The sequence below is a fragment of the Phyllostomus hastatus genome, unplaced genomic scaffold, assembly GCF_019186645.2.
Source record: "Phyllostomus hastatus isolate PE091 unplaced genomic scaffold, TTU_PhHast_1.1 phas_contig_150, whole genome shotgun sequence".
NCBI lineage: Eukaryota > Metazoa > Chordata > Mammalia > Chiroptera > Phyllostomidae > Phyllostomus > Phyllostomus hastatus.
In genome coordinates, this window is record NW_025333611.1 from 2,001,210 (window position 1) to 2,023,990 (window position 22,781).

The window sequence follows — 22,781 nt, forward strand, 5'->3', positions numbered from 1 at the left end:
GCAGGACACCGGGTCTGGTGTAAGCAGCTGCGCGGTCGATCTCTTGTTCTCACCGGAAGCTTTCTCCGCCGGGAGGGGACACGCGGGCGGGTGGGACGTGGGAGCAGGCCCGGGGCTCCACGCGCTGCCTCCCCCCACCCGCAGGACGAGTCGAAGCCGCCCTACTCGTACGCCCAGCTGATCGTGCAGGCCATCTCCTCGGCGCAGGACCGGCAGCTCACACTAAGCGGGATCTACGCCCACATCACCAAGCATTACCCCTACTACCGGACGGCGGACAAGGGCTGGCAGGTGAGGCCGCACCCTCCCGGCACGCTCCGGCGGCAGCTTCCTCAGAGCCGAGGGGCACGGGGCCGCGTCTGAAGCCGGCGGCGCCGGGGCGCCCAGGCCCCTCCCCCAGCTCCGGCGCTGTGCCGGGGCTGTGCCTGCGTCCTTGCATCGACCCGCTCTGCGCGTCACGGTCACGCTGCCTTTGGTCACCCACGTGTGCAAACTGGGGGTGTGTTTGTGTGCGATTGCACGGCCCTCGTGCTCTCGGGCACGGCCAGCGAGTCCCACGCCTCTGCCTGTCTCCACGGCCTCTCTCCCGCTGGCCGGGGGCTCCGTGCGGGTGTTGCCCCGGCGCGCCCCTGGGCCGTGGCCGGTCTGTCTGTAAGGAACGGTAGTGGTGCTGACCCCAGTCACCTCCGCACTTCCCCGCGAGACCGCTGCCCCGGCCAGCCCGCGGGCGCCCCGGCCGGCTCGAGCCCCGGGCTCCGGGCGCCTGTGGTCTGTGTCCCGGTGTCTGGAGCGGGGCGGGCAGGCCGTGCCCTCCGGCTCACGCGTGACCGGGGGCTGCCTCTGCTTGCCCGCAGAACTCTATTCGACACAACCTCTCCTTGAACCGCTACTTCATTAAAGTGCCCCGCTCCCAGGAGGAGCCCGGGAAGGGGTCTTTCTGGAGGATAGACCCCGCCTCGGAAGCCAAGCTGGTGGAGCAGGCCTTCCGGAAACGGAGGCAGCGGGGCGTCTCCTGCTTCCGCACCCCCTTCGGGCCTCTGTCGTCCAGGTGAGCCCGGCACCCCCGCCCCCCCCACCCCCGCACGCTGCGGCAGCCCCTGTGCCGGGGGCGTGGCTTTGAGGCGGGCGGTGGGAGGGGCCTCCGCGAACCGCTCCGCCTCTGTCCGTCCCCCACGGGGGGGGGGAGGGTCTGTGCCCGTCCCACAACAGCTCACATCGTTACCCCGAAGGTGTGGCCTCTTTTCTGGGGGACAGCGGGTCCCTTCGGGGAGTGACCGCTCGGGGTCGTGCCTTTGTCTGGGGCCACACCGTGCAGTGTCCTCCCTGGGCTGGGCTTTCCCTGCTGCGCCGCCGTCAGGGCTGTCGCGTGGCAAGGTGTCGCCCCGCAGTGTCCGTGCGGGGAACCCCTCGTGGGGGCAGGAGGCGTGGGCGGGGGTCGCCGCGCGAGTCTCGTCGTTGCGCTCACTCCCGTGGTCCCTTCTCCCCGCACTCAGGAGCGCGCCGGCCTCGCCCACCCACCCCGGGCTGATGTCCCCTCGCTCTAGTGGCCTGCAGACTCCGGAGTGCCTGTCTCGGGAGGGCTCCCCCATTCCTCACGACCCCGACTTTGGGTCAAAGTTAGCTTCCGTTCCAGAGTATCGGTATTCCCAGAGCGCACCCGGTAAGAGCGGTTCTGTCCCTGTGTCTGCTGGCGGGCTGGGGGGGAGGGAGGGGTGCGGGGAGCCCGCTGACGGCGCCCTCCTCCGCGCAGGCTCCCCCGTCAGCGCCCAGCCGGTCATCATGGCCGTGCCGCCCCGGCCGCCCAGCCTGGTGGCCAAGCCCGTGGCCTACATGCCGGCGTCGATAGTGACGGCCCAGCAGCCCTCGGGCCACGCGATCCACGTCGTGCAGCAGGCCCCCCCGGTCACCATGCTCAGGGTGGTCACCTCCTCCGCCAGCTCCGCCAACGGCTACATCCTCGCCAGCCAGGCCTCGGCAGGGGGCGCCCACGAGGCAGCGGGCGCGGCCGTGTTGGACCTGGGCAGTGAGGCAAGAGGTAAGGGGCCACGGGTCGCTTGGCCGGGCCACCGGAAGGCGGGCTGTCACCCTGGGTCTTGGGGGCTGTGGACCCTGGTGTCCCGGCCGGGGCTGGCCCTAGGGCCGATGGCTCCGCCTCCTGCCCCTCCTCCCGGCCGCTGCTGTCCCAGGGGGTGTGGCCTTTGGAGCGCGCGCTGCGCGTCCTCCGGAAGAGTTTCTCCTGGGCAGCCAGCGCTTCGGGCGCTCAGCCCCAGGTCACCCCGAGCTGGGTGGAGGGTCTGCCTAAATGTGGAGGCCGGAGAATGAGTCCTCTTGAGCCCCCAGTGAGAAGCCCTTAGAAGTCGTTTAAGGTTGAAAATAATCACCAGGCCATGAACTGGAAACCTGGGTCCCAGGCCCAGCGGGCACATCTTGGCGGGGCAGCCACATGCGGGCGGGCAGGGCCCCTCCCCTCGGCAGAAGCAGCACCTGCGCCGGCCCTCCCCCACTCCCCTCGCCCCCTCGCGCCCCCCTCCCCCCGTACCAGCGAGGGGCGGCTGCGTTTGAGTGAGAGGCAACAGTGTGGCTCTGAACGAAAATCATTTCTCTCAAATTAATACATTTGTTTCCGGGATGACGTCGGGTCTGGATACAGTTTAAGGTATCTGAACTTTGTCTAAAACCCTCCATGGGGGGTTCCTTCCCTCTGTCGGGGCCGGAAGGGCTCGGCCCGCTGTCCCTGCGGACATCTCTCCATCTGCCGCGGCCGCGTGGGGCCCTCACGCACCCTCCTCCCACAGGCGCGGAGGAGAAGCCCACCATTGCGTTCGCCACCATCCCCGCCGCCAGCCGCGTCATCCAGACCGTGGCCAGCCAGATGGCCCCGGGGGTCCCTGGACACACGGTCACCATCCTGCAGCCGGCAGCCCCCGTGAGCATCGGGCAGCACCACCTCCCCGTCCGGGCCGTCACCCAGAACGGCAAGCACGCCGTCCCCACCAACAGCTTAGCCAGCAGCGCTTACGGTGAGGCCCGCTGACCCGCGCCCCCGCTTGGAGCTCGGGGCTCAGCCCGCAGTCACTGCGGCAGGGAGGACGCCTCCCCGGTCAGTCCAGCCAGCCGCGGGCACCGTCCCCCTGCAGAGCAGCGGTGCTGGGGTGACAGGGAGAGCGAAGTCCCCATCACAGGGCTCACTCCCGGCCGGGCGAGACCAGAGGCCCAGGGGGACACCCAGCAGCTTGCAGCACAGACGGGGGTGGCGGGCGGGGGGTTCCGCTCTTGGGTGGACGGTTCGGGACAGGCAGCATCTGCTCGTGACCTGCCCCTGGGTGGGGCTGGGGCCTCACAGGGGCAGCGAGAGCGAGGGGGGCACTGGAAGAGACCGGGGACGGCGTGCCCCGCGGGCGGACAGAGGAGGGGGTCCCGGAGGGGGACTCCCGGGAGTCCAGCCGAGGAAAGGAAGGTCAGCGGTGGCGGGAGCTGGCGGGGACCGGCACCACCGGGGCTGCTGGCAGCTTTGGCCCAAGGCGCCGGGGCTGCCGGGGAGCGGGTTCCCGGGTCCAGGCCGTCACGCTGGTCCTGACCAGCTCCCCGACACCAGTCTCCTTCCCCACCCCCCCACCAGCCCTCACCAGCCCCCTGCAGCTCCTGGCGGCCCAGGCCAGCTCATCGACGCCAGTGGTGGTCACCCGGGTGTGCGAGGTGGGGCCCGAGGAGCCCGCCGCAGCCGCAGCCATCGCCACCACCACCACCACCGCCGCCGCCGCCACCGCCACCACCACCACCACCACCACCCCCCCAGCCACCGCCACCACCTCTGCCTCCTCCACTGGGGAGCCCGACGTCAAGAGACCCCGGCTGGAGGAGCCCAGCGGGACGGGGGCCGCACAGGCCGGGGTGATCACGGCGGCCGGCCCGCAGGGGTCCGGGACCGGGGAGTGACGGTGCCCGTGGAGCTGGAGTGGGACGCACGCCGCGAGGAGTTGTGCCGCTGGACCGCGACGGCCGACCTCGCGGCCGCCCGGGACCGTGGCGGCGAGAAGGCCCCAGGCTGCGGAGCACGGTGCTCCTCGGACAGGACGGCCCGTCCGCCTGCTCCCGCGCTCGCCCGCCCCGCCGCCGCCCGTCCCCCGTCCCCCGTCCCCGCCGTGGTCGGCACGGAAACACATAAACACGTTCAGACAGCCGATCGCCTGGTTCTGGGGCTCTTTGTTCCCCCCGTGAGCACTGTCTGCGCCCCTGGCCCCCGGCTTGAGCAGCAGCCCGCGCCCCGGCGACCCCACAGACCAAGGCCCCCCGAGGGGAGGGCAGGGCGGCCACCCCCACCGCTGTCTGCTGTGGCCCGGAACCGGCCCAGGGAAGGCGGGCGCAATCGGACTTCTGACGGTTCATGGCATCCGCTCCCCGAAACGGACCTGGGAAGCATCGGATTGGCATTAACAGGGGGGGCGGGGAGCGGTCACTTTGGCTTCGGACCCCGAGTAGTTCTTGTTTGGTTTCAACGTGGCATCGGCCTCACCGACACCTGAGACACGCACAGAGGAACCGCCCGTCTCGGAGGCGCCCACCGGGAGGCGGGTGGCCGCCGCCGCGGCGCCCTGGCGAGGCGACTCCGCCGCCCTGTCTGCGCCCTTCCGGGGAGTCGCCGGCTTCCCGGTGGGTGCCGGAGGCAGAAAGCTGTGTGGAGGGCACATCCGATCTGCAGCCTCCCGCCCTCCGCCTCCCGCCCTTTGTGCGCCCGCGTCACGGAAGGCCAGCCCTGCGTTCTCCGTGGTCTTGACGCCCCGGTGCCAGCGATCACCACGCACGCCGGGCACGGAGCAGAGCCGCTCTCTGCCGCTTCACCAAGTCGTCTTACCCACCCGCGGGCACCGGGGACTGGGGGTCAGTCAGTGTGGGGCCGGAAAGGCGAGGGGGCCTCTGGGAGGAGGCCCTGGCCCTGCCACGGGGGGCACATCCGAAAACAGCAAACGCAGAGCTTCGGAAGTCCCGGCAGGCCGGCCCCCTTCCCCGCAAAGCCTGCCTGTCCTCAGCCTCCATCTCCACCAGCAGCCACCTGCCTGTAGCCCCACGCCCGAGGGCAGCGCGGCCTCTCTGCGGGTACCTGAGGGGATGAGCCGGCGGTCTCCCCAGCTGGGACCCGGTGGGCAGGCCTTGGCTCCGGAGGAGGGGACTGGGGGGCGTGATCTCAAGGCAGCACGAGTGTGACTGGCCCCAGGGCCCCCCGCACCCACCACCGCCAGTCGCTGTGGACACGTGCAGAGCGTTCTCCGCCCGGACCGACCGGGCGTTTCCATGGCACTAACCCCTCCGCGGGGAATACGCTCTTCTGGGAGGTCCAGGCGTCTCGGACGGATGGACAGACGGGATGCAGACATGCCAGTGTGCGGCCTCGGGCACAGCCGCCCCTGCAGCCGCAGGGGACGTGGGGTCGCGTTCCGTTCCACGTTCCACGGCGGCGTCTCCTGCAAACTCTCCCAAGCGTCTGGTGCGCACACGGGAACGGGTGGGCTCGGGCCGGGCCAAGGCCTCACCGTGAGGGTCCGCAGCAGCGAGGGGTCCAATGCGGCTTCATTATCATTTCATCCGGGGACGCGCTTGCTCTCGGACCCCCGGACCACCGCAGGTTCGCCTCCTCGGGCCATGGCGTTGTCCGCAGAGACAGACAGGACTGCTGGCCATGGGCGGCCGTCCGCTTGCTGCCTGATGTGTCGGGGCATGGCTCCGGCCCCTTGCTTTCCTGGCCTTCGAGGTGGTTTTTTTACCTGTTTTCACCGATGACCCCGCTCTATGGCCAGAGGCGCAGGGAGGAGGGAGGAGAGGTGGGTGCGTGGAACTGGGGGCAAGACCAGGTTCCGCCGGGCGCCGTCCTGCCCCATGGAGAGCTCCGTTGCTGCGGGGTCCGCCCCGACGCCAGGCAGGGTGGGGACGGGGGGCCCAGGCCCCGGGGAAGCCGCCACTCTGGTCCGCAGACACCAAGCCCTGAACAGCTGAGTTTCCCGGCCACACAGCACGCCTGGCTGGTGCCGGCATGTGCCCTAGGCCTGGCCACCGGCGGCCCTGGAACAGCCAGCACCCAAGGAGGTGATACACGGCACAGCCAGAGAGGTGGCCCGGGGCCCTTGGGGTCCAGCGACCTCTGACCTGCCATGAGCGTGGGCTGTGGAGGGCAGGCGACCCCAGCCAAGGATGGAGCAGCAGAAGGTCAGTTCGGGCGCAGTCCTGAGTCACCGCGGCACGAGGGTCCGGGAACCTTCTCTCGGGTCGCCCGGGGGCTGAGTCTGGGAGAAGAGATGGTCCAGTGAAGGGTGCTGGCGGGGCCCCGGGGCCCCTGCGGCTGCGGCTCCCCCCGAAATCTCACACACACGCGCGCGCCGCCCGGGGCCTGCCGACCCGCCAGCTCTTCACCCGGCGCTGAGCGCAGAAAATCACTGCGGGGGAGGAAGTCACAGAGTCAGTCGTTCACGCAGGCGGGCGTCTCCCAGGAGGCGACGGAGTGTGACGTTGGGAGTGACAGCGTCGGCCCGAGAGCACACCTCTGCGGCTCTCCTCCACAGGGGAGCTGTCCCGGGAGGCTCGACCCTGGGCAGGACGCACGCGGACCGGACCACCCTCCCGCCACGGGCTGTACTGCTCCCTCCAGGGTCCGCCCAGCCCCCGTCCAGGTCTCTCTGCTTCAGAACCAAGCCGGACGGGGGAAGGGGAGAAGTCCCTGAGTCGCCACAGGGAGGACTCGGTGGCTGTCGGCCAGGAGGGACCGGGGTCGCGGGTCCCTGCCTGTGCCTCCCTGGTCCTGGCAGAAGATCGGGCGGAGGTCACGGGGTCATTCCCCGAATGCTGTCATTCCTTCCTGGAAGGCCCTCCCTCTGCAGGGGGCGCTGCAGGCCCCGCTGTCTGTGGACGGAGCCCCGCGGGGGTGGTCCAGAGTCCGAGAGGAGGAGGACGAGGGTTCCCTTGGCTGGGGGCCGGTCTCTCACTCACAGAGACGGACAGCGGACCTCCCCGGGAAAGCGGACACCGCGCTGGGCGTGAGCGCCAGCCGGAGAAGGGCGACCCCCCGCGCTGCGGCGCCGGAACTCAGCCAGGACAGTCGGTGCGGGCGAAGGCCCTGTTTTTCTCCAGAAGCTTCAAGTTCTGCTTTGCCCTCGAGCGACACCGGGGGTGGAGGACTGTCGCCATCGTGGGGTTCGCACCCGCAGCCGGCCTCTGCACCCCCCGACCCCGCTGAGAACAGCTCCCCCGGACACACTCCGCGGCGCCGGGCCCGTCAGCTGCCTCTGCCCCGACGCTGGGCACACCGTGCACTACTCGCTCTAGAATAAGTTACCAAAAATGAATGTGAGCCTCTGCCCGGGAGGAGAGCCGGGGCGGCTACTGGAGCCCTGGGTCCAGGTCCGGGCCGCCACAGGGGCTCCCCTGGGCCTTCTGAGGGGGCGCTCCCCGCAGCCCCCCACTATACCTCTGCCCGGAAGGGACACTCTTCACTCAGAACTACCCGAGTCGCTCCGGCGTGCTGCTACGGGGGCGGGGTGGGCCTGCAGGCGGCCGGTGGGGGTCGGGGCCTGGGGCGAGGAGGGCAGGACTGGGCCGGCTTCTGTCCGCTCCTTCCAGACTGCTGCTCTCTGTGTTTTACAAATCCCTTTCGTTTTTAAGTTCCTCTCCCGGGGCCTCGTTTTCCACGTTCGGGTTTTTCAAGCGCTCAGGATGCGGCTCTGGCCCCGTGCGCACAGCTAGGAGGTTGCCACCTGCCTCTCCGTCCCACGCCAGCACTGCTGCCTGTGGGGTCGAGGGAGGGGCTGGGTCGGTGCTGGCGGGGGCCTCGGTGGCACGAGGGGCCCGGGAGCGCCACCATCCTCTCCGGAGCTGCTGCTGCTTCTGCTTCCCCTACTGCCCCCCCCACCACCTGACCCAGGGTGAGAGTGGGGTTTGGGGGTGCAACCCCAAGCACTTCTTCAGAGCTAAAGTAAGAAATGGGCCCATTTCACTGTTCAGAGAAAATGGTTTTAGTGTTAAAAAGGAAGGAGGGTCAGTTGCTGAGCTGTCTCCTGACCCTGTGGGCTTCGCAGGCCTGTTTGGGGGCGTCTCCCAGAGGGCCCTCTCTAGCCGGGTCTCAGCCCACCCCCCACCCCCCCACCCCCGCTCCACTGCAGCTCTGCGGCCAGTGGGCTGCCCCTCCCCCGCCTGCGGGGCCCCGTCTGCAAGGAGGCCGACTGGGGTGGGAGCCCGGGCGTCACCGAGGGTGCCACCTGGTGCGGGGCTGCGCCGGCTTCCCGCAGGGGTCGTGAGAAGGTTCTGGAGACACAAGGCAGTTAAACGGCGTTGAGCGGTCAGGAGGACTCCCTTCTCCAAGGCTGACCAGCCGAGCTGCCATCACACTCAGGGGGTGTCTGCACCGGCCGCCGCGGGAGCCGGGTCCCGGGTCCCGGGCGTGCGGCTCCCGCTGGTCAGCGACAGGAGGCCTTCGTCAGGTGCAGCGCTAGGGGCGAGCACCTGCCTGCCCTTTTCCGCAGGGCTGAAGTGAAAATCTCTCCTTTGAATTCGTGAGCCGTGGGGGTCGTCTTAATGCCGGTGTTGGCTGCTCCCTTTTGGAGGAGAGTGAAGGGAGCAGCCACTTGACCTCAAGGCACCTCTCGCCAGGGGGAGACCCACCCGCTTGTCATCCTGACGGCCATTGGGAAAGCTCCGGGGCCAGCAGGGGGCAGCAAACAAGCTTCCTTGTTCTGGTTGGCCTGGTGCTGCTGGCTGCCCGGGACCCACGTGCCCCCACAGGCGGGCGGCTTCAGGTCACTCCCCCCAGGTTTCAGTCACCACGTCACCTGTGAGGGTGACTGGAGAGTTACCCTCGCCTTTCTGCCCCGACCCAGGTATTTTGAGTCCAGACAGAATTGGAAGAATTTTGGTCCTTCACTCTCGACTCGGGAACCTTCTCTGGAATAGTTTGCGAATTTGATTCATCCCAATGTTGACTGGTGGTCGGCCCCGTCAGAAATCATGGGCAGGGAAGCGGAGGGCAGGCCAGGCCCAAGGGCCCCCCAGCAGTGAGGCCTGCGGCGTGGTCCGGCGCATTAAGAAATGTGCTCTTCCCCGGGAGGTCCCACCCGCGACAGGCAGACCCTGCCGGGCCGGGCTGTGTCCCAGGGCTGAGCTGGAAGGGGGTCTGAGGTCAGACTCTGAAATGGATGTTCCCCACCCCCCACAAGGCCTGATGGGTAACAAACACACTGCGCCTGTGACCTCAAGCTCTCAGCCCCCACGTTTTGGGTTCACTGGTCCAGGTTTTTTCCTCTTAATCAGTAAAAAATGGGATTTAAACTCAAACATGTTAAGCTTGGCCCTCCCCTCCTTCCTGGTGCGTCTTAATTTACTCAGTTCAAGTTCTGCCAGGACGGGGTGGGGGGCGGCGGGGAGACGGATGCACCCCGGACTCTGTCTCAGAGCCGCCGAGTGCACACCCAGCAGCTCGGTGCACGCGAGGGAGCACTGAACCCAGTACTGAGATTTTTTTTTTCCTTATGAGACTGCTAATTCTCCTGTAAAGGTAACGTGGGGGGGTGGGTGCTGTTAGGGTGGTGTGTGCGAGCGTGTGTCTTTTTTTTTTTTACAGTGGCTGTCTAAAGTGTTTTTTACAATACGTTTAACAATCAATGCTTTAAGAGTATCCGTGGTATCCCACCAAGTGGAAATTCAGGTTCTCGGGCCTTGGGTGTGAAGACGAGGTCCCGTCATGGCGTCTCACCACCTGCGAGCATGGTCCGGCCTGGGGGCCCGGGGAGGCGAGCAGAGCCACCCGGCCCGGCGGCGGGGCCAGCCTGCGTTTCCATTCCCAGTGGGATACAGTATTTTTTTAATAAGGAGCCATACTTTTTTTTTAAAAGTTTGAGATATGAATGTGATTTCTAATTATATCAGACATTAATGTTTTAAAGCTATAACAAAAGTTTAAAATTTCTACTTTTTGTTTTTCATTTATTTTAACTGTTCTTTTATCTATTAAATTGTTGTATGTGGATGGGGAAGTTTTGTTTCTCCTCTTAGCATTTGTTTCTATAACCTGAAATAAAATTATATATTAAAGCAATGACAGCCAGGCTCAGCGCGGTCTTTGTGGGTGATTGGCCGCCGCCGGACAGACCCGGATGGGCAGGCGGCCGCGCCACCCCCCCACCCCCACGGCGGCTGCCCCACCAGCGGCTCGCTCCAGGAAAGGGGCAACTGACAAAGGACGCGATCTGCGGAGGTGGCTTGAAAATCCAGGACTCGCGGGAGGGCCCGGAAGACCAGCCTGCAGCTCCAGGGACGTGGACAAACCAAGGGAGCCTCCCCCGCTCCCAGACCGGCGCAGATGTGGGCCTCCCGGTCCTTCCATGCGTGTTGTTCCGGTCCTGAGGCGGCCGGGCAAGGACTCTGCAGTCAGACAGCCCGGGTGCCAGTGCAGCGGCGGGGCTTGAACCTGCGAGAAGCCTCGTTTCCTCCCATGCGCAGTGGGCACCCCAACCTCACAACAGGTTCTGCAGACCTGGTGACGTCGTTTGCGGTGAAACCAGCCTCTTTCCACGGTGCCTGCCATTTTCACAGTTGAGTCATCTTAAGACGATGCTTGGGTATGTCTCCTGCACACTGCCTCTGACTCGGGGTTTAATAAAAGTGCTTATCACAAATACGTGTCATCAAGCTTCTGGGCAGCACTTGACACTTGGCCTCTGCAACACCACATTCTCAGATCGCTTGCTCCTCAGCTGGCAGTGGGCAGAGCGGCCGCGATGACCTGGGATACAGCTGCCGGGTCAGGTGCCTCCTCCATGTGCAGGGTGTGACCTTGGCCCCTTCACCATTTTTTCGGCTTCAGGCAGTTCAGCCTTCAAATAGTGCTAAACGAGCCTTCTCAGAGCTGTCCTCCGGGTCAGAAGGGCTCACGGATGCACTGCACTTAGCAACGCAGCAGGCTTCCCCTGGAGACAGCCTGTAACCCGCGCCCTCCGCCAGCTCCCTTCCCTTTCCTGCCGCAGCTGCCGCCGCCCCCTGCTGGGCGGGCCTCCCGCACCCCATGACGCTTTGTTCCTGAAACAACCTAGAACGGGGACCCGGCGCGCCCATTCGGAGCTGTCCCGAATCTCGCGCGCCGGGCGCGGATGCTCCGGGCGTCCCTCTACCGAAAGTGCCCAGAAGCCAACCAGAGCCCGCGTCCTGGGCGCAGAGGCCCGCCCCTCGAGACCCTGCCGGATCCCATTGGTCGGCTGCCTGTCCGTCCTGCCCACGTGACGCGGCACGTGACCACACCCGGAACCCGGACGGGCTACCTGCAGAGCTAGCGGAGTCGCCAGCGGCTGGGGCGCCGGGGCCGCGTCTCTAGGCGGCGGCGGAGGCGTGATGTTCTCGGCGGCGGCGGAGAGTCTGCTCCGCCAGGCCAGGTGCCCGCGCCTTTCCTCGGGGCGCCTGGTGGGGGTCTCAAAGGGGGCCAGGGCGCGGCGACCCGGAAGAGCCTGTCTCGCCCCGGTTTCGAGACCTGGGGGACCGGGAAGCCTCGCCGGCCAGGCTCGGAGAGGCGAGCTCCGGGGAGGGTGGAGCCGGTCCGGAGGAGGTGGCGCCTGCGCAGCGTCCTGAGGATGCGTGGGTCTGCAGAGGGGCTGGGTTCCCGCCGATTGCTCGATCAGAAGCAGGGTGGGTGGCCAGGAACTGTCGGCCGAGACTCAGCTGCACCAAGATCAGCAGCACAAAGCCCCAGAGAGGCCGGAGGGCCGGTGGGCATGGAGCCGTGGCGAGCTCTGTGTGTGCCCAGCTCGGGAGCTGGGTGCTGTCTGGGGCCTGTCTGTGGGCATGGCTCCCCTGCTGGGTGCGTGGGGGGGGGTGAGAAATTGCCCACCGCCCTCTGCCCCGCTCTGGCTCTGGACTTCCCCTAACCAGCCGGTCCCCCTTTCTCACCAACTAACCGGTGACTGGGGCGGGGGGGGGGGGGGACTAAAACCCCGCCGCCCATCGGACTCGATGCTACTTGTTTGTAAGGGGAAATGCAGTGGGAACCACAAGCCCCTGGTAAACTTTAAAAAAAGGAAAGAAAAGGAAACTGGGTTCTGAGCTGGACCAGTTGGTGGGAAAGGCGCTGATTGGCTGAGGCTGCTGTGATCCTAGTGGAGAGACGTTCTTGAATGCAGGTTTCGTTCTAAAGGCTGTGAAGGGGGTATCGGTCCGCTGTGGTCACAGACCCCTTGAAAATCTGGGAGGAATGCCCCGTGAATCCTCAGCTCCGTCTCCCGACAAGCCAGCAGAGCCTGCCTTTCCTTCAGTATCGGCAGACGCTCCAAAGTTCAAGTCCCGACATTGCGGGTCACGTTCCCACAGTCTAATCCCAGTCCCCTTGCCTTTAGGGACTGTATTAAATGAAAACACCGATAGGTCTCTTTAAACCCTCGCACCTCACTCAGCAGGGGACACGCTCGCCGCGGAGGTCTCACAAACAGACACGTAAGAACTGAGAACCACTCAGGGCCCCACTGAATTTCCCGAGTCACCTCCTGCCCAAGGTCGTGTGTCTGTGGGCCGAGAGGCGGGAGGAATAGCCCTCACTGTTCGAGCTCTTGCTCCTCTGTCCCTGTCCCGGGCGGGCGGCTGGATGGAGGGCGTGAGTCTCATATATATATATAGGGTCTGTCGCCTAGGGTTTGGGGGAAGTTATTAGCTATCAGGTCTTTGCTTTATGTTGCCAAGTTTTGGGAGTTGGGATTAGGAGTGAATTTTAATATCGGAGTCCTTCAAAGATGGAAAGCAAAGGGGGAAACGTTATCAGGAATATCTCTTGTAAGCTAAGAAGAGGTGACGCAGGTGGGCTCTGGATGGGGGCGGGGACGGAGGTGTGCAGCAGGTCTGGGAGGTTTCCCAAAGGACAAGACAGCGCGTCTGAAGTGCAGCGCAAGTGCTCCCGGTGGAGGGCCAGAAGCAGGAGGGAAGGACTCGGTGGCTCCTGGGGGTGTAAGGTGGGGCCCGGGGTCCCGGAAGCCTCGTCGGTGGCTGCAGGAGCTTGGGTCTGAGAGCAGCAGGGAGCTGCGGACGGGGTGGCGCAGACCGGCCTTCTAGAAAGAGCCCTGTGCTTTGGAGACGGCCCTGGAAGGGGCTGGTGAGGGATGAGGCGCACCACCGGCTGGGGGAGAGTCTCCGACGTAACTGCGAGCAGCCCGGGCGCTTCCCTCTCGGTCTCGTCAGCCCAGTTGGGAACAGACCTGGACCCGGCCCCGGAGGAAGGGCGTGGGTGGGGGGGAGGGGCGGGGGTGCATCCACCGGGGTTTGTCTGCCAGCCTTCAAGGGAGAAGCTGCCCGAGGGCCCGCCTTCAAGGGAGAAGCTGCCCGAGGGCCCCACCTTTGGGTGCCCGTCACACCTTGTCAGCGCCGGAGGCCAGGACGCCCTGCCTGTCTCGGCTCAAGAGTCCCGCGAGCTCATGCACCTGAGCAGTTGCAAAGGGACTGAGTGGGCTCCAGCCCCGACTCAGGGTGGGCACGTGGCGGGCACAGCCACCGAGAGCCCCCCAGAAGCCCCCAACGTACTGACTCACTGGGGTGTTATGTCTTCTTGCCTCCTGGACTGGGGCAGAAGCCTACAAGCAGTTGTCCACTGTGAGACCCTCCGGCAGCTTGCCTGTTGCCCGTGCTCAGTACGCGGGCACTTTTAATTAGTGAGCGAATTGAGTACTGGAGTCGGGAACCATGGTAGGCTAGCCTGACAGCGTGCCATAGCCTCTGCCCTTTGACCTGTTAGATTTAACTCATGTTCCCTGAACTCGGGGTAAGGGCTCCCCGAAGGAATCTCTTGAAAAGCCACTTGCTGCAGGGTAAACCTCCCTTACGTCGGACCCCTAAACTCGGTCCGTCTTAGTTCTCCCGCCCCCGGAAGAAAGTCCGAGTGTGTGGAGTCTCCGTCAAGAAGGTTTGTCGTCGTCCTATGTGGGGGCGATGGTGTCCGCAGCAGCCCTGGCCGGCGGGGGACGGCAGTGGCCCCTGGACCGCGGAGCCCCAGGGAGAGGGGCTGGATCAGAAACCCCGGCGGCGAGTTTGTCCCGAGAGGCGTGCGGACGGCGGAACCGCCTTCTTCCCGTGACGCCCGGGCCCCTCTCTGCCCCGGGGGAGTGGGGGGACTTCCCCTGCGTCCTGGAGCCGTCCTCATAGCGCAGGGCGGCGCGTGGGGCCCTAACACAGTCGCTGGACGCCGGGCTGCTGACGAGGTCCTCTCGGTGCAGGGACATCCGGGCCGAGGAGCTGGAGAAGTTCTGTTCCCGGGCCGGCCAGCTGCTGCGGAAGGAGGACTCGGGGCCCGACGCCACCCAGGCCCTGCGGAGGCTCTTCCTCATCGTGGCGGCCACCAAGTACAGCCGCAAGTGAGTGGCGGCGTCTTCGGGTGTGCCTGGCGGGTGGCCTTGCAGCCTGCGTCCGCTCAAACCGGAGCAGACGGTCCTCAACTGGAAAAGTTCTCCCCACCTGCCCAAGGGACCGGTCCGCCTCCCTGGGGTCCGAGGGCGGCGCGGGGGGCCGGGCCACGTGCCGCGGTGTGACCCGGCGCGTGCGCCCTGTGGCCCGGTCGTCCAGGCTGGAGGAGGCGTGTGTGGACCTGCTGCAGAGCACGCTGCTGCGGCCCACGAGCCCCGAGCAGCTCCAGCTGCTCTGTGCCGCCGTCCTGAGAGAGATGGCGCCCCGCGACGGCCTGCACCTGCCCTGGGACCACATCCAGGACACGCGGCAGCTGAGCCTGGTGGCCTCTGTCCTCTTGGCCCAGGTAGCGTGACTGTCACCGCCCAGGCTGGCCACCCTGCCCGCGGTGGCCCGCCCTGGGGCCCCAGGAGAAGCGGCATGCTGGTGGGCAGTCCCCATGCGGGGGGGTGGGGGGGCTCCCTTCTGTCACCGGTCTGCACGGCCACCTTGGCGGAGCCTGAGCTCCGATGTATCTGGATGGGGCAGAAGCCCCACCCCCACCCTCCCCGTCTCTCCCTCCTTCCCTGGGCCCCTAGGGAAGTAGCCAGGGTTCCATGGAGGCCAGTCCAGGCCACGGGGCCTGGGCTGCTCGGGTGACTCTGGGGCACCTGGAAGAGGTGGCATTATAGCATTCATGACGCTAACGGGTCCCTCTCCAGATGGTTTCAGACCAAATGGCCTGTCTCTCAGGCACTCGGGCACGTCGGCCCTCCCCTGGTGCCCCACCTGTGTTTACTGTGTAGGGCGACAGAGCGCAGGTCAGCAGGGTGGGCCAGCGAGTCTTCAGAGTCCTCGAGAGCCGGCAGCCCGAGGGGCCCAGCCTGCGGCCCCTCCTCCCGGTTGTGTCCAAGGTGGTCAGCCTGGCCCCCGGCAGCCTCCACGAAGGTACCCTGCCCTCCCGAGAGGCCTGGGCCGCAGCGCCGGGAGGAGCCCCTGTCAGGGCCGGGGGTGTCCACATGGGCATCGGGGGTGCCTGGGGGTACGGGACTCCGGTGGGAGCTGCTGCTGTTTTCCGGGAAGGCCTGGGCGCCTGGGCAGCTGGAGCCCCGTGGGGGGCTGGCCCGGTTTCCCACGCACTGTCCCTGCCCCCTGCAGACCAGACCAACCTGCTCAACAGGAGGCTGGGGGACTGGCTCCGCTACGCCGGCCTCCAGCAGGGCCCGGCGCCCTCCCCCGGGGGCTTCTTCTCCGCGCCCAAGGCCCGGCAGGTGAGGCGGAGGGGCTCCCGGTCCCTGGGTGTCCCCGGGGCCACCTCAGCCAGCCCGGCCTTCAGGGTCCTGTGGACGCTTCCCATCCTGCCTTTCCACCTGCTGCGTCCCGGGACGGCCCTTCTCTCCTGCCTCCAGCCAGTGGGGGGCGCGGGCGGAGATCGGGGGCGCAGAGGGTCCCGGCTCCCCAGCCTCCGACACCCTGCGCGTCCGCTGAGGGCCAGGCCAGCTGGCAAGGGTCACTTGTCCGGCAGAGGCCAGCATTCGCGCGTCTTGCAAAGGGGGTGCCCCAAGTTCCAGAAGGCAGGGGTGGGTGAGCCCCTCACCTGCCCAGTCTCAGCCCTGCCCCTGCCCAGCGCCGCCCCCGCTCCCTTCCTCCCCCATCGCAGCCAGGGACCGTCACCGAGGTCGACGGGGCCCTCGCCACCGACTTCTTCACGGTGCTGTCCGTGGGCCAGCGCTTCACGGAGGACCAGCGGCTGAACGTGCAGGCCTTCTCCATGCTGCGGGCCTGGCTGTGGCACAGCGGCCCCGAGGGCCCGGGCGCCCCGGACGCAGGTGGGACCCGGCAGCAGCCCCTGGGGGACGTGGGCCACCTGGGCTGCGCCGCACGGGCGCCAGCAGGCCCTCCCCGGATGCACGGAGCAGTCAGGAGCCGTGCAGGGCGGCTCCTTCAGGCAGCCGCCCCGAGTCCCTTCTCCTCCGGACTTACGGGGGGGCAGCGACCTCAGCCACACCGAGGGTGTCCAGGAGGGGCGGGCGGCCAGTCAGGTGGGCCTCCCCGAGTACAGGGCCCAGAGCCCGGGGTGACTACGCTGCTGAGCGGCCCCGTCCTCTCCTGCAGATGACAGGTCGGAGCTGGAGGGCTCTACGCTGTCCGTGCTGTCCGCCGCCAGCCGCCCGCTGCCGCCCCAGGAGCAGCTGCGGGAGAGGGCCTTCGAGTACTGCCAGCGGCTCCTGGAGCAGAGCACGCGGCGTGAGTGCCCGGCGCTGGCCGCTGCCGCAGGGCTGCACCGTGGGGGCCGGGACCCAGCAGCTCCTTCTCCCGGGGTGGGGGTGGGGGTGGGGGGGGGGGCCCAGCACCGGACAGAACCCACCCCTGGCTCTTCCGGGCTCTGTCCCCAGCACCGGCCATGCCTGCCCCGTCCCTCCACTCCCGGGGGGTGGCCCACCGCCCACTCCTCCAGCTTCCAGCCCGCGGGGCGCCCTCTGTCCGGCCAGCTCGGTGCTGGTGCACTGACCGGTCCCCCCCCCCCCAGGAGCCCTGAGGAAGGGGGACGCGGACCTGCAGAAAGCTGTGAGTGCCCGGCGGGGGCGGGGGCGGGAGGGGGCTGTCCGGGACTCCCCCTCCGTCCACTGACCGCGGCCTGGGGGCGCCCCCGCAGTGCCTGGTGGAGGCCGTGCTGGTGCTGGACGTGCTCTGCAGGCAGGAGCCCTCCTTCCTGTACCGCACCCTCTCCGGCCTGAAGGCCCTGCACGCGCGGCTGTGCGCGGACCCCGCCTGCGTGCGGGCGCTGCTGCCCATCGCCCAGTTCTTCCTGAACCACGGTGAGCCTGGAGGCCACGCAGGGCCCCGGGGCGGCCGGGCCCCCCTCCTTCTCCTGGTGGGCGGCATGGTTCTTGGACGGACAGTTAGCAGTGGGGCGTGGCGGCCCTGAACGGTCTGTGTCGTTAGCATGTTACCGGCTGCACGTCGCTGTTGGAACGCGCTTTGCCACCATTGAGTCCAGCAGCTCCCAAAGAACGTTCCGCCTGCCGCTCCTCGGCGGGGTGGTCTGCGGCCGCCGCCGCTGGGGAAGGGGGACACAGCTCCATGCGTGTTTCTGGTGCCGGGGGACGTGTCCGAGCGTCCGGGGTCCGAGAGACACACGGGCCGCGGGGGCGGGGCCCGAGACCCCGGGCGCCCTCACGACGACCTCACGACGACCCGGGCCTTCCAGGGGAGGCGGCCGCCGTGGACGCAGAAGCCGTCTGCCAGCACGCGTTCGCCCGCATCCCCTCCGAGTTCTTCCACAGCCCGACGCTGGCCTTCGAGTTCGTCCAGTTCTGCAGGGACAACCTGCCCCTGTTCGGCAGGAACCTGGGCATCCTCAAACGGAGCTTCCCCAACCTCTTCAAGGCACGCTCGCACGCCCCCGGGCCGGAGCGGGGGGTTGGGGTGCCTGGGGCGGGGGCCGGGGGGGCACAGTGGTCCCATCTGGTCCTGATGCTCGGGCCCAGTCATGCCCAGGCCTCAGCGCGGGCGGCCTGGGGTGCAGGCGGAGGGCGAGCGGCCGGGCACCGGGTGTCCTTGCATCCCAGATGCTGCTCCCTTGGCTGTCGCGCCCAGCCCGTGCTGGCCCTTCTGGGAAGGGCAGATGCAGGGTCAGTCCTCCCGCAGCCCGGCACGCCCTCCCGCAGCCCATCTTGTGCGCTCGGCCCTGTGGTGCCGCTGGCGTCTGATGGGTCTTCCGTGGCTGGCGGTCACCGCGTGGCAGTGTCAGAATCACTGGAGACTCGGTCCCTCACCAGAGAAACGACCGTGGTGACACGAGGAAAGTGGTGGCACTGCCGGTGCAGAAGCGACGCAGGGGCAGAAAGACTAGTAACAGGCGGCAATGGAAGGGGCGACTTTCAGACCCCGGGTCCTGGTGCAGTAGGAGGAGGCGGGGGCCAGGCGGACCCCCAGACGAGGGCGTGACCTGCTGGCCCCCCCGTCCCGCTGGGGCCAGCCACGGCCCTGCCCCCGCGCTTCGGGGCCCACGGGCAGCCTCCTGGGGCCCGCCCGAGCCGCCCCGCCCGTCCCCACAGCTCCTGGCCTGGAACAGCCCGCCCCTGACCGCCGAGGTCGCGGCGCTCCTCCCTTCGCTGGTGGACGCCAGCACAGCCGCAGAGATGCTGCACGCGCTGCTGGACCTGCCGTGTCTGACCGCGGCCCTGGACCTGCAGCTCAGGTGGGACCCGCAGCTCAGGTGAGCCCCGCTCGCTCCCGGGCACGCGCTGGGCCCTGTCCCCACCGCCCCCAGCACGGGCCCCCCCCCCTCGTGCTGCCCCTGCCGTTCCGCGCCCCGCACTCCTGGCGCCCACTGCCGTGGCCCCCAGCCCGTCCTCCGTCAGCTGCGGGGGCCGGCCCCCAGCCCCTTCTGGTCGCCCCGCTGGGCCAGGGTGCTGTGCTGTCACGGTGACACCTGCTCGTGGCTTTCCTTGACCAGCGGGTGCCCGTGAGGGCCGGGCCGCATGCAGCCCCGGCGGGAGCCGCATCTGAGCCCGGCCTGGGCGTCGCTCCTCCCGCAGGGCGTCGCCGGCCGCGTCGGAGAGGCCGCTCTGGGACGCCTCCGTCCGGGCCCCCAGCTGCCTGGAGGCCTTCCGCGACCCGCAGTTCCAGGCCCTCTTCCGGCACCTCCTGCGAGCCGAGGCCAGCGGGACCGCGGAGAGGTGGGGTCCCTCGGGCTGGCGGCCCCTGGGCTGGGCTGTGGTGTCCCATCTCCCCCCCCCTTCCCCCGGCCTAGTGCCTGCTCACCTGGAGGGGCCGCCGCTGTCGCCCCAGCCCCACAGGCCACGGTGCCCGGCCCTCGGCTCTGTGTTACTCGGGCCAGCCCTCACAACCCCGCGAGGTGGGCGCCCCGGTGACTCCGTCCTGCAGATGGAGGAACTGAGGCCTGCACCCGTGGGAGGGGGAGACGTGGGCCTGGAGCAGGGCCTCTCTGCCCCAGACGGCTGCCTCAGCCCCGGGCCAGCCCCCTGGTGCCGGGGAGCAGGTCTTCCTGAGGGGCGGGAGGCCCAGCGCAGAGGCGGACCCGGAGCACGGGCTGTGCAGGGGGAAAGGCGACCTCCTGCGGTGTGGGCGTGCCCCTCGGACCCCCGTGTCCCCGCAGGCACCGGCCCGTGGGGTGATGGGTTCGCGTGTTCGGAGCGTGGCCCCGGGCACCAGGCAGGGTGGGGGTGAGGGCAGGGGCTCAGCGGGCTGCCCCCGTGTCCCCAGGTCGGCGCCCCTCCACCAGCTGCTGCAGCCCATGGCCGGCTGCGCCCGGGTGCGCCAGTGTGCCGAAGCGGTGCCCACCCTGCTCCAGGTGTTCTTCTCGGCGGTGGGGCAGGTGAGCCTGCTGCCCGGGCCCTGCCCACCCCCAGGGTGTCCCCCCCCTCCCCCACAGCGCACAGCGGGGGGCCAGCCAGGACCGGACAGAGCTCACCGTGAGGTGTTCACTGGGGCGGGCGGGGGGGGGCGGGGGCTGAGTCTTGTCTCTCGCTCTCCACCCCAGTTCGCCGACGGGGCCCTGGCCGGCCAGCTGGCGCGGCTGCTCCTGGAGCGGAGTGACTCGCTGTACCCGGTCCCAGGGTACGAAGCCCACGTGCACAGGTGTGTGCCTGCCCTCGGCCTCCGGGGGCCTCCCCCGCTGGCCCTCCGGCCGCCACAGCGCTGTTCCCAGGCCCAGTCGGGGGGGGGGGCAGATCCCCCTGCCCCAGACCCAGGGGGTCCCCTCCCCCGACCCCAGAGCCTTCCAGACCATGGGTCCTCCTTTCTGAGGGCCTAGCACTCACCCCCCTCGGAGGACAAGGACCGAGGACGGAGCCGCCCCAGCCTCCTCCCCGCTGGGGGGAGAGGCTCCTCCAGGGGCCGGAGCTGTCCTCCCGTCCACCCGGCGCCCAGGGCCTTTCCCGTCCGCCTCCTGGCCCTTGTCGGGGCGGGGGCAGGGCTGGGCGGGCGAGGGCCGGTCTGCGGCCCACCAGTGTCCTCTCCGGGCAGGGTGCTGGGCTCCCAGTTCCTGGCCCTGTGCCAGCGGCACCCCTCGCTGGTGGTGGAGCTGGCGAAGGAGCTCCTGGAGTTCGTGGGCAGTGGCAGCGGCGTGCACGGCGGCGGGCACGTGCTCACGTCGGTGGTAAGCCTGGGCCGCCCGTCCCCCGCCGGGCCCGGCAGTCCCAGTCGGGGCTGAGGTGCTGTCCCCACAGGTGTGGGCCATCGGGGAGTACCTGGCGGTGAGCTGGGACCGGCGCTGCACCGTGGACCAGATCAACAAGTTCTTCGAAGCCCTGGAGGCACTGCTGTTCGAGGTCACCCAGTCCCGCCCCTCGGCCACCCTTCCCAAGTGCCCCCCACAGCTCATCACCACGCTGATGACCACGCTCACCAAGCTGGCCTCCCGGAGCCAAGACCTGATCCCCAGGTGCAGGCCAGGGTGGGGGGAAGGGCCCGCCGGCTCCCTGTGGGGCAGGAGGGGGCTCTGCCGGCGTCCCAGCCCCGGAGGCCGGGACCCGGCGTCAGCACACGGGACTCTGGGAGAGTGCGGGTGGCGTGGGCTGCGTGGGCTCTGCCTCCTCATTTCTCCGTGCCGACGCCCCTGCCGGGGCTGCGTCTGCAGCTGACCTCTGGGACCTCTCGCCCCCAGGGTCTCCCTGTTCCTGTCAAAGATAAGGACCCTGGCGCAGGGCCCAGCCGTGGGCTCCCTGGGCTGCAGGGAGGACTCGGGAGCCGTCGGCAGGCGGGCCACGGAGCTGCTGAACCTGCTGAAGATGCCCAGCGTGGCCCAGTTTGTGCTCACGCCCAGCGCGGGGCTGTCCGAGCCCCGCTACCACCGCGACACCAACACCGCCCTGCCGCTGGCCCTGCGCACGGTCAGCCGGCTGGTGGAGAGGGAGGCGAGCCTCCTGCCGGGGTGAGGGCCGGCGCCAGGGCCCAGCCAGCGCTTCAGCGGTCGAGAGGCAACCCGGAGGGGCCGAGCCCGGGAGGCCCCGTGGGTGTCAGCACCCGGGGGCTGCCCAGGGCCCTCTCGCCCCGCCCTGGGGGCGTCTGTCTCTGAGCCCTCCCCTGGCGACCACGCCGGGCCCTGCAGAGAGGCGGCCCCGACCTGTGGCCCTGGCCCCGTGAGGCTGGACGAGAGCTGCAGGGAGAGATCCCACGGAAATAAAGCTGCTCTGGAAGTGTCTGTGTGGACGAGGCAGGACTGTTCCCTTCCGCCCTTTGGGCCCCTGCCCCCGGGGGAGAGGGCCAGGTCCAGGGGGTAGGGGACGGCTGGGACAGCCCCCTGCTGCTTCCATCTGGGGGGCGCCGTCAAGCGCTGCTGGGAGGGCTGGCCCTGTGACGGAAGGGACGCCTGCCTGGCCTGCGGGACACCCGGGGTCGCTCCTTCCCACCCAGTCCCGCGTGTGCAAAGGCGGACATGGGTCAGCCCGTGTGCAGGTGTTCTGGGAGTGACAGACAGATGGCTGACGCCCGCGGTCAAGGACTCTGTGTGGCCCCCCAGAAGGGACAGCGTTTGGTCAGTGCGCTCCTTCGTGCACCTTCCTTCCTACACTCCCGAGCAGCTCAGGCGCGCAGGCTGGGGCCCCAGGGCTTCCGGTTGGGTGGGCTGCGGGTGTGGTCACCTCGGCCTGCCCGCCGCCGCCTGGAGGGCAGGCCCACCAGGCAGGGGCCTCCGCAGGGAGGGCTCCCAGCGACCGCGACCCCTGGCCGCCCGGAGCTTTACCCAGAGTAAATCCAAGTTCGCTCTGGGATTACCCTCAGCGGGGAGACGCTCGCTCGCCGGCCTGCTCGGTTGGTGGGGCGAGAAACGGCCCCAGCTCCATTGCTTCCTGGCCCTTTCCATTCAAGTCCGCGGCAGGCCTGCAGATGCGCTCCTCGGCCGCCAGGTGGCGCTACTGCTCCTTGAACCTCGAGCCGCGGCCCCGCCCCTCGCCGCATCCCGCCCCCCACAGGCTCCACCCCCAGCCCGTGTGACCTTCAGCCTGATGTGCCAAGGACATCTTGAACCCCAGACCCTGCCCACCGCCTTCCCCAGCCCACCCCCACCCTGCTTGGCCCGGGGGCTGGGGTAGGAGATGTGTTTATCAGGGTTCCGTGGGGTCCCCACTCGGCTCCGCAGGTCGCAGTGTCTCGGTCAGGTCATGGTGTGTCCCCAACCTTTGCGCCTCCGGCCTCCCTGAACTCGCGCCCTCTGACCTCAGCTGGGGGCCGTAGCATTTCTGTTCTCCCGGGCGCATGCACACAGTTGCTCCGGCTTCGGGGAGCGAGGCAGTGGGAGGCCCCGCCCGGCTGGGGGCTTCTGGGGCCAAACACTGAGCCGCAGCCGCCCGTGCGCCTCTCTTCTGTGCCCGCCAGGGGGCGGCATGGGCCCAGGGCTTGGGACGCACTAGGACCCCCAACAGCTTGGGGGG

General features: G+C 68.6%; 2 protein-coding genes across 2 annotated transcripts in view; both read left to right on the forward strand.

Annotated features, from left to right (window-relative positions):
• The window catches only part of FOXK1 (forkhead box K1), a 49,832-nt gene extending 39,755 nt beyond the window's left edge, over positions 1-10,077 (forward strand). Inside the window, 6 exon segments of the mRNA XM_045824580.1 lie at positions 145-291; positions 855-1,048; positions 1,494-1,660; positions 1,751-2,035; positions 2,796-3,020; positions 3,620-10,077. Coding sequence (XP_045680536.1) covers positions 145-291; positions 855-1,048; positions 1,494-1,660; positions 1,751-2,035; positions 2,796-3,020; positions 3,620-3,936 — 1,335 coding nt within the window. The 3' untranslated portion in view covers positions 3,937-10,077.
• A 1,193-nt stretch (positions 10,078-11,270) lies between these two features.
• AP5Z1 (adaptor related protein complex 5 subunit zeta 1) lies at positions 11,271-21,561 on the forward strand. The gene is made up of 17 exons (XM_045824553.1): positions 11,271-11,402; positions 14,217-14,354; positions 14,563-14,749; positions 15,189-15,330; positions 15,541-15,653; positions 16,043-16,211; positions 16,498-16,629; positions 16,913-16,950; positions 17,039-17,201; positions 17,594-17,772; positions 18,444-18,586; positions 18,927-19,067; positions 19,615-19,726; positions 19,892-19,989; positions 20,377-20,509; positions 20,580-20,794; positions 21,017-21,561. The coding sequence occupies exons 1-17, from the start codon at positions 11,362-11,364 to the stop codon at positions 21,285-21,287; spliced, it is 2,415 nt and encodes an 804-aa protein (XP_045680509.1). The 5' UTR covers positions 11,271-11,361; the 3' UTR covers positions 21,288-21,561.
• Positions 21,562-22,781: the final 1,220 nt, after the last annotated feature.

Excerpts from the sequence above, each read along its gene's own strand:
- AP5Z1 (XM_045824553.1), top strand. The coding sequence starts at position 11,362 with ATGTTCTCGGCGGCGGCGGAGAGTCTGCTCCGCCAGGCCAG. Across the intron at positions 14,750-15,188 it reads CCTCTGTCCTCTTGGCCCAG|GGCGACAGAGCGCAGGTCAG; the intron begins GTAGCGTGACTG and ends TTTACTGTGTAG. Across the intron at positions 15,331-15,540 it reads CCCCGGCAGCCTCCACGAAG|ACCAGACCAACCTGCTCAAC; the intron begins GTACCCTGCCCT and ends TGCCCCCTGCAG.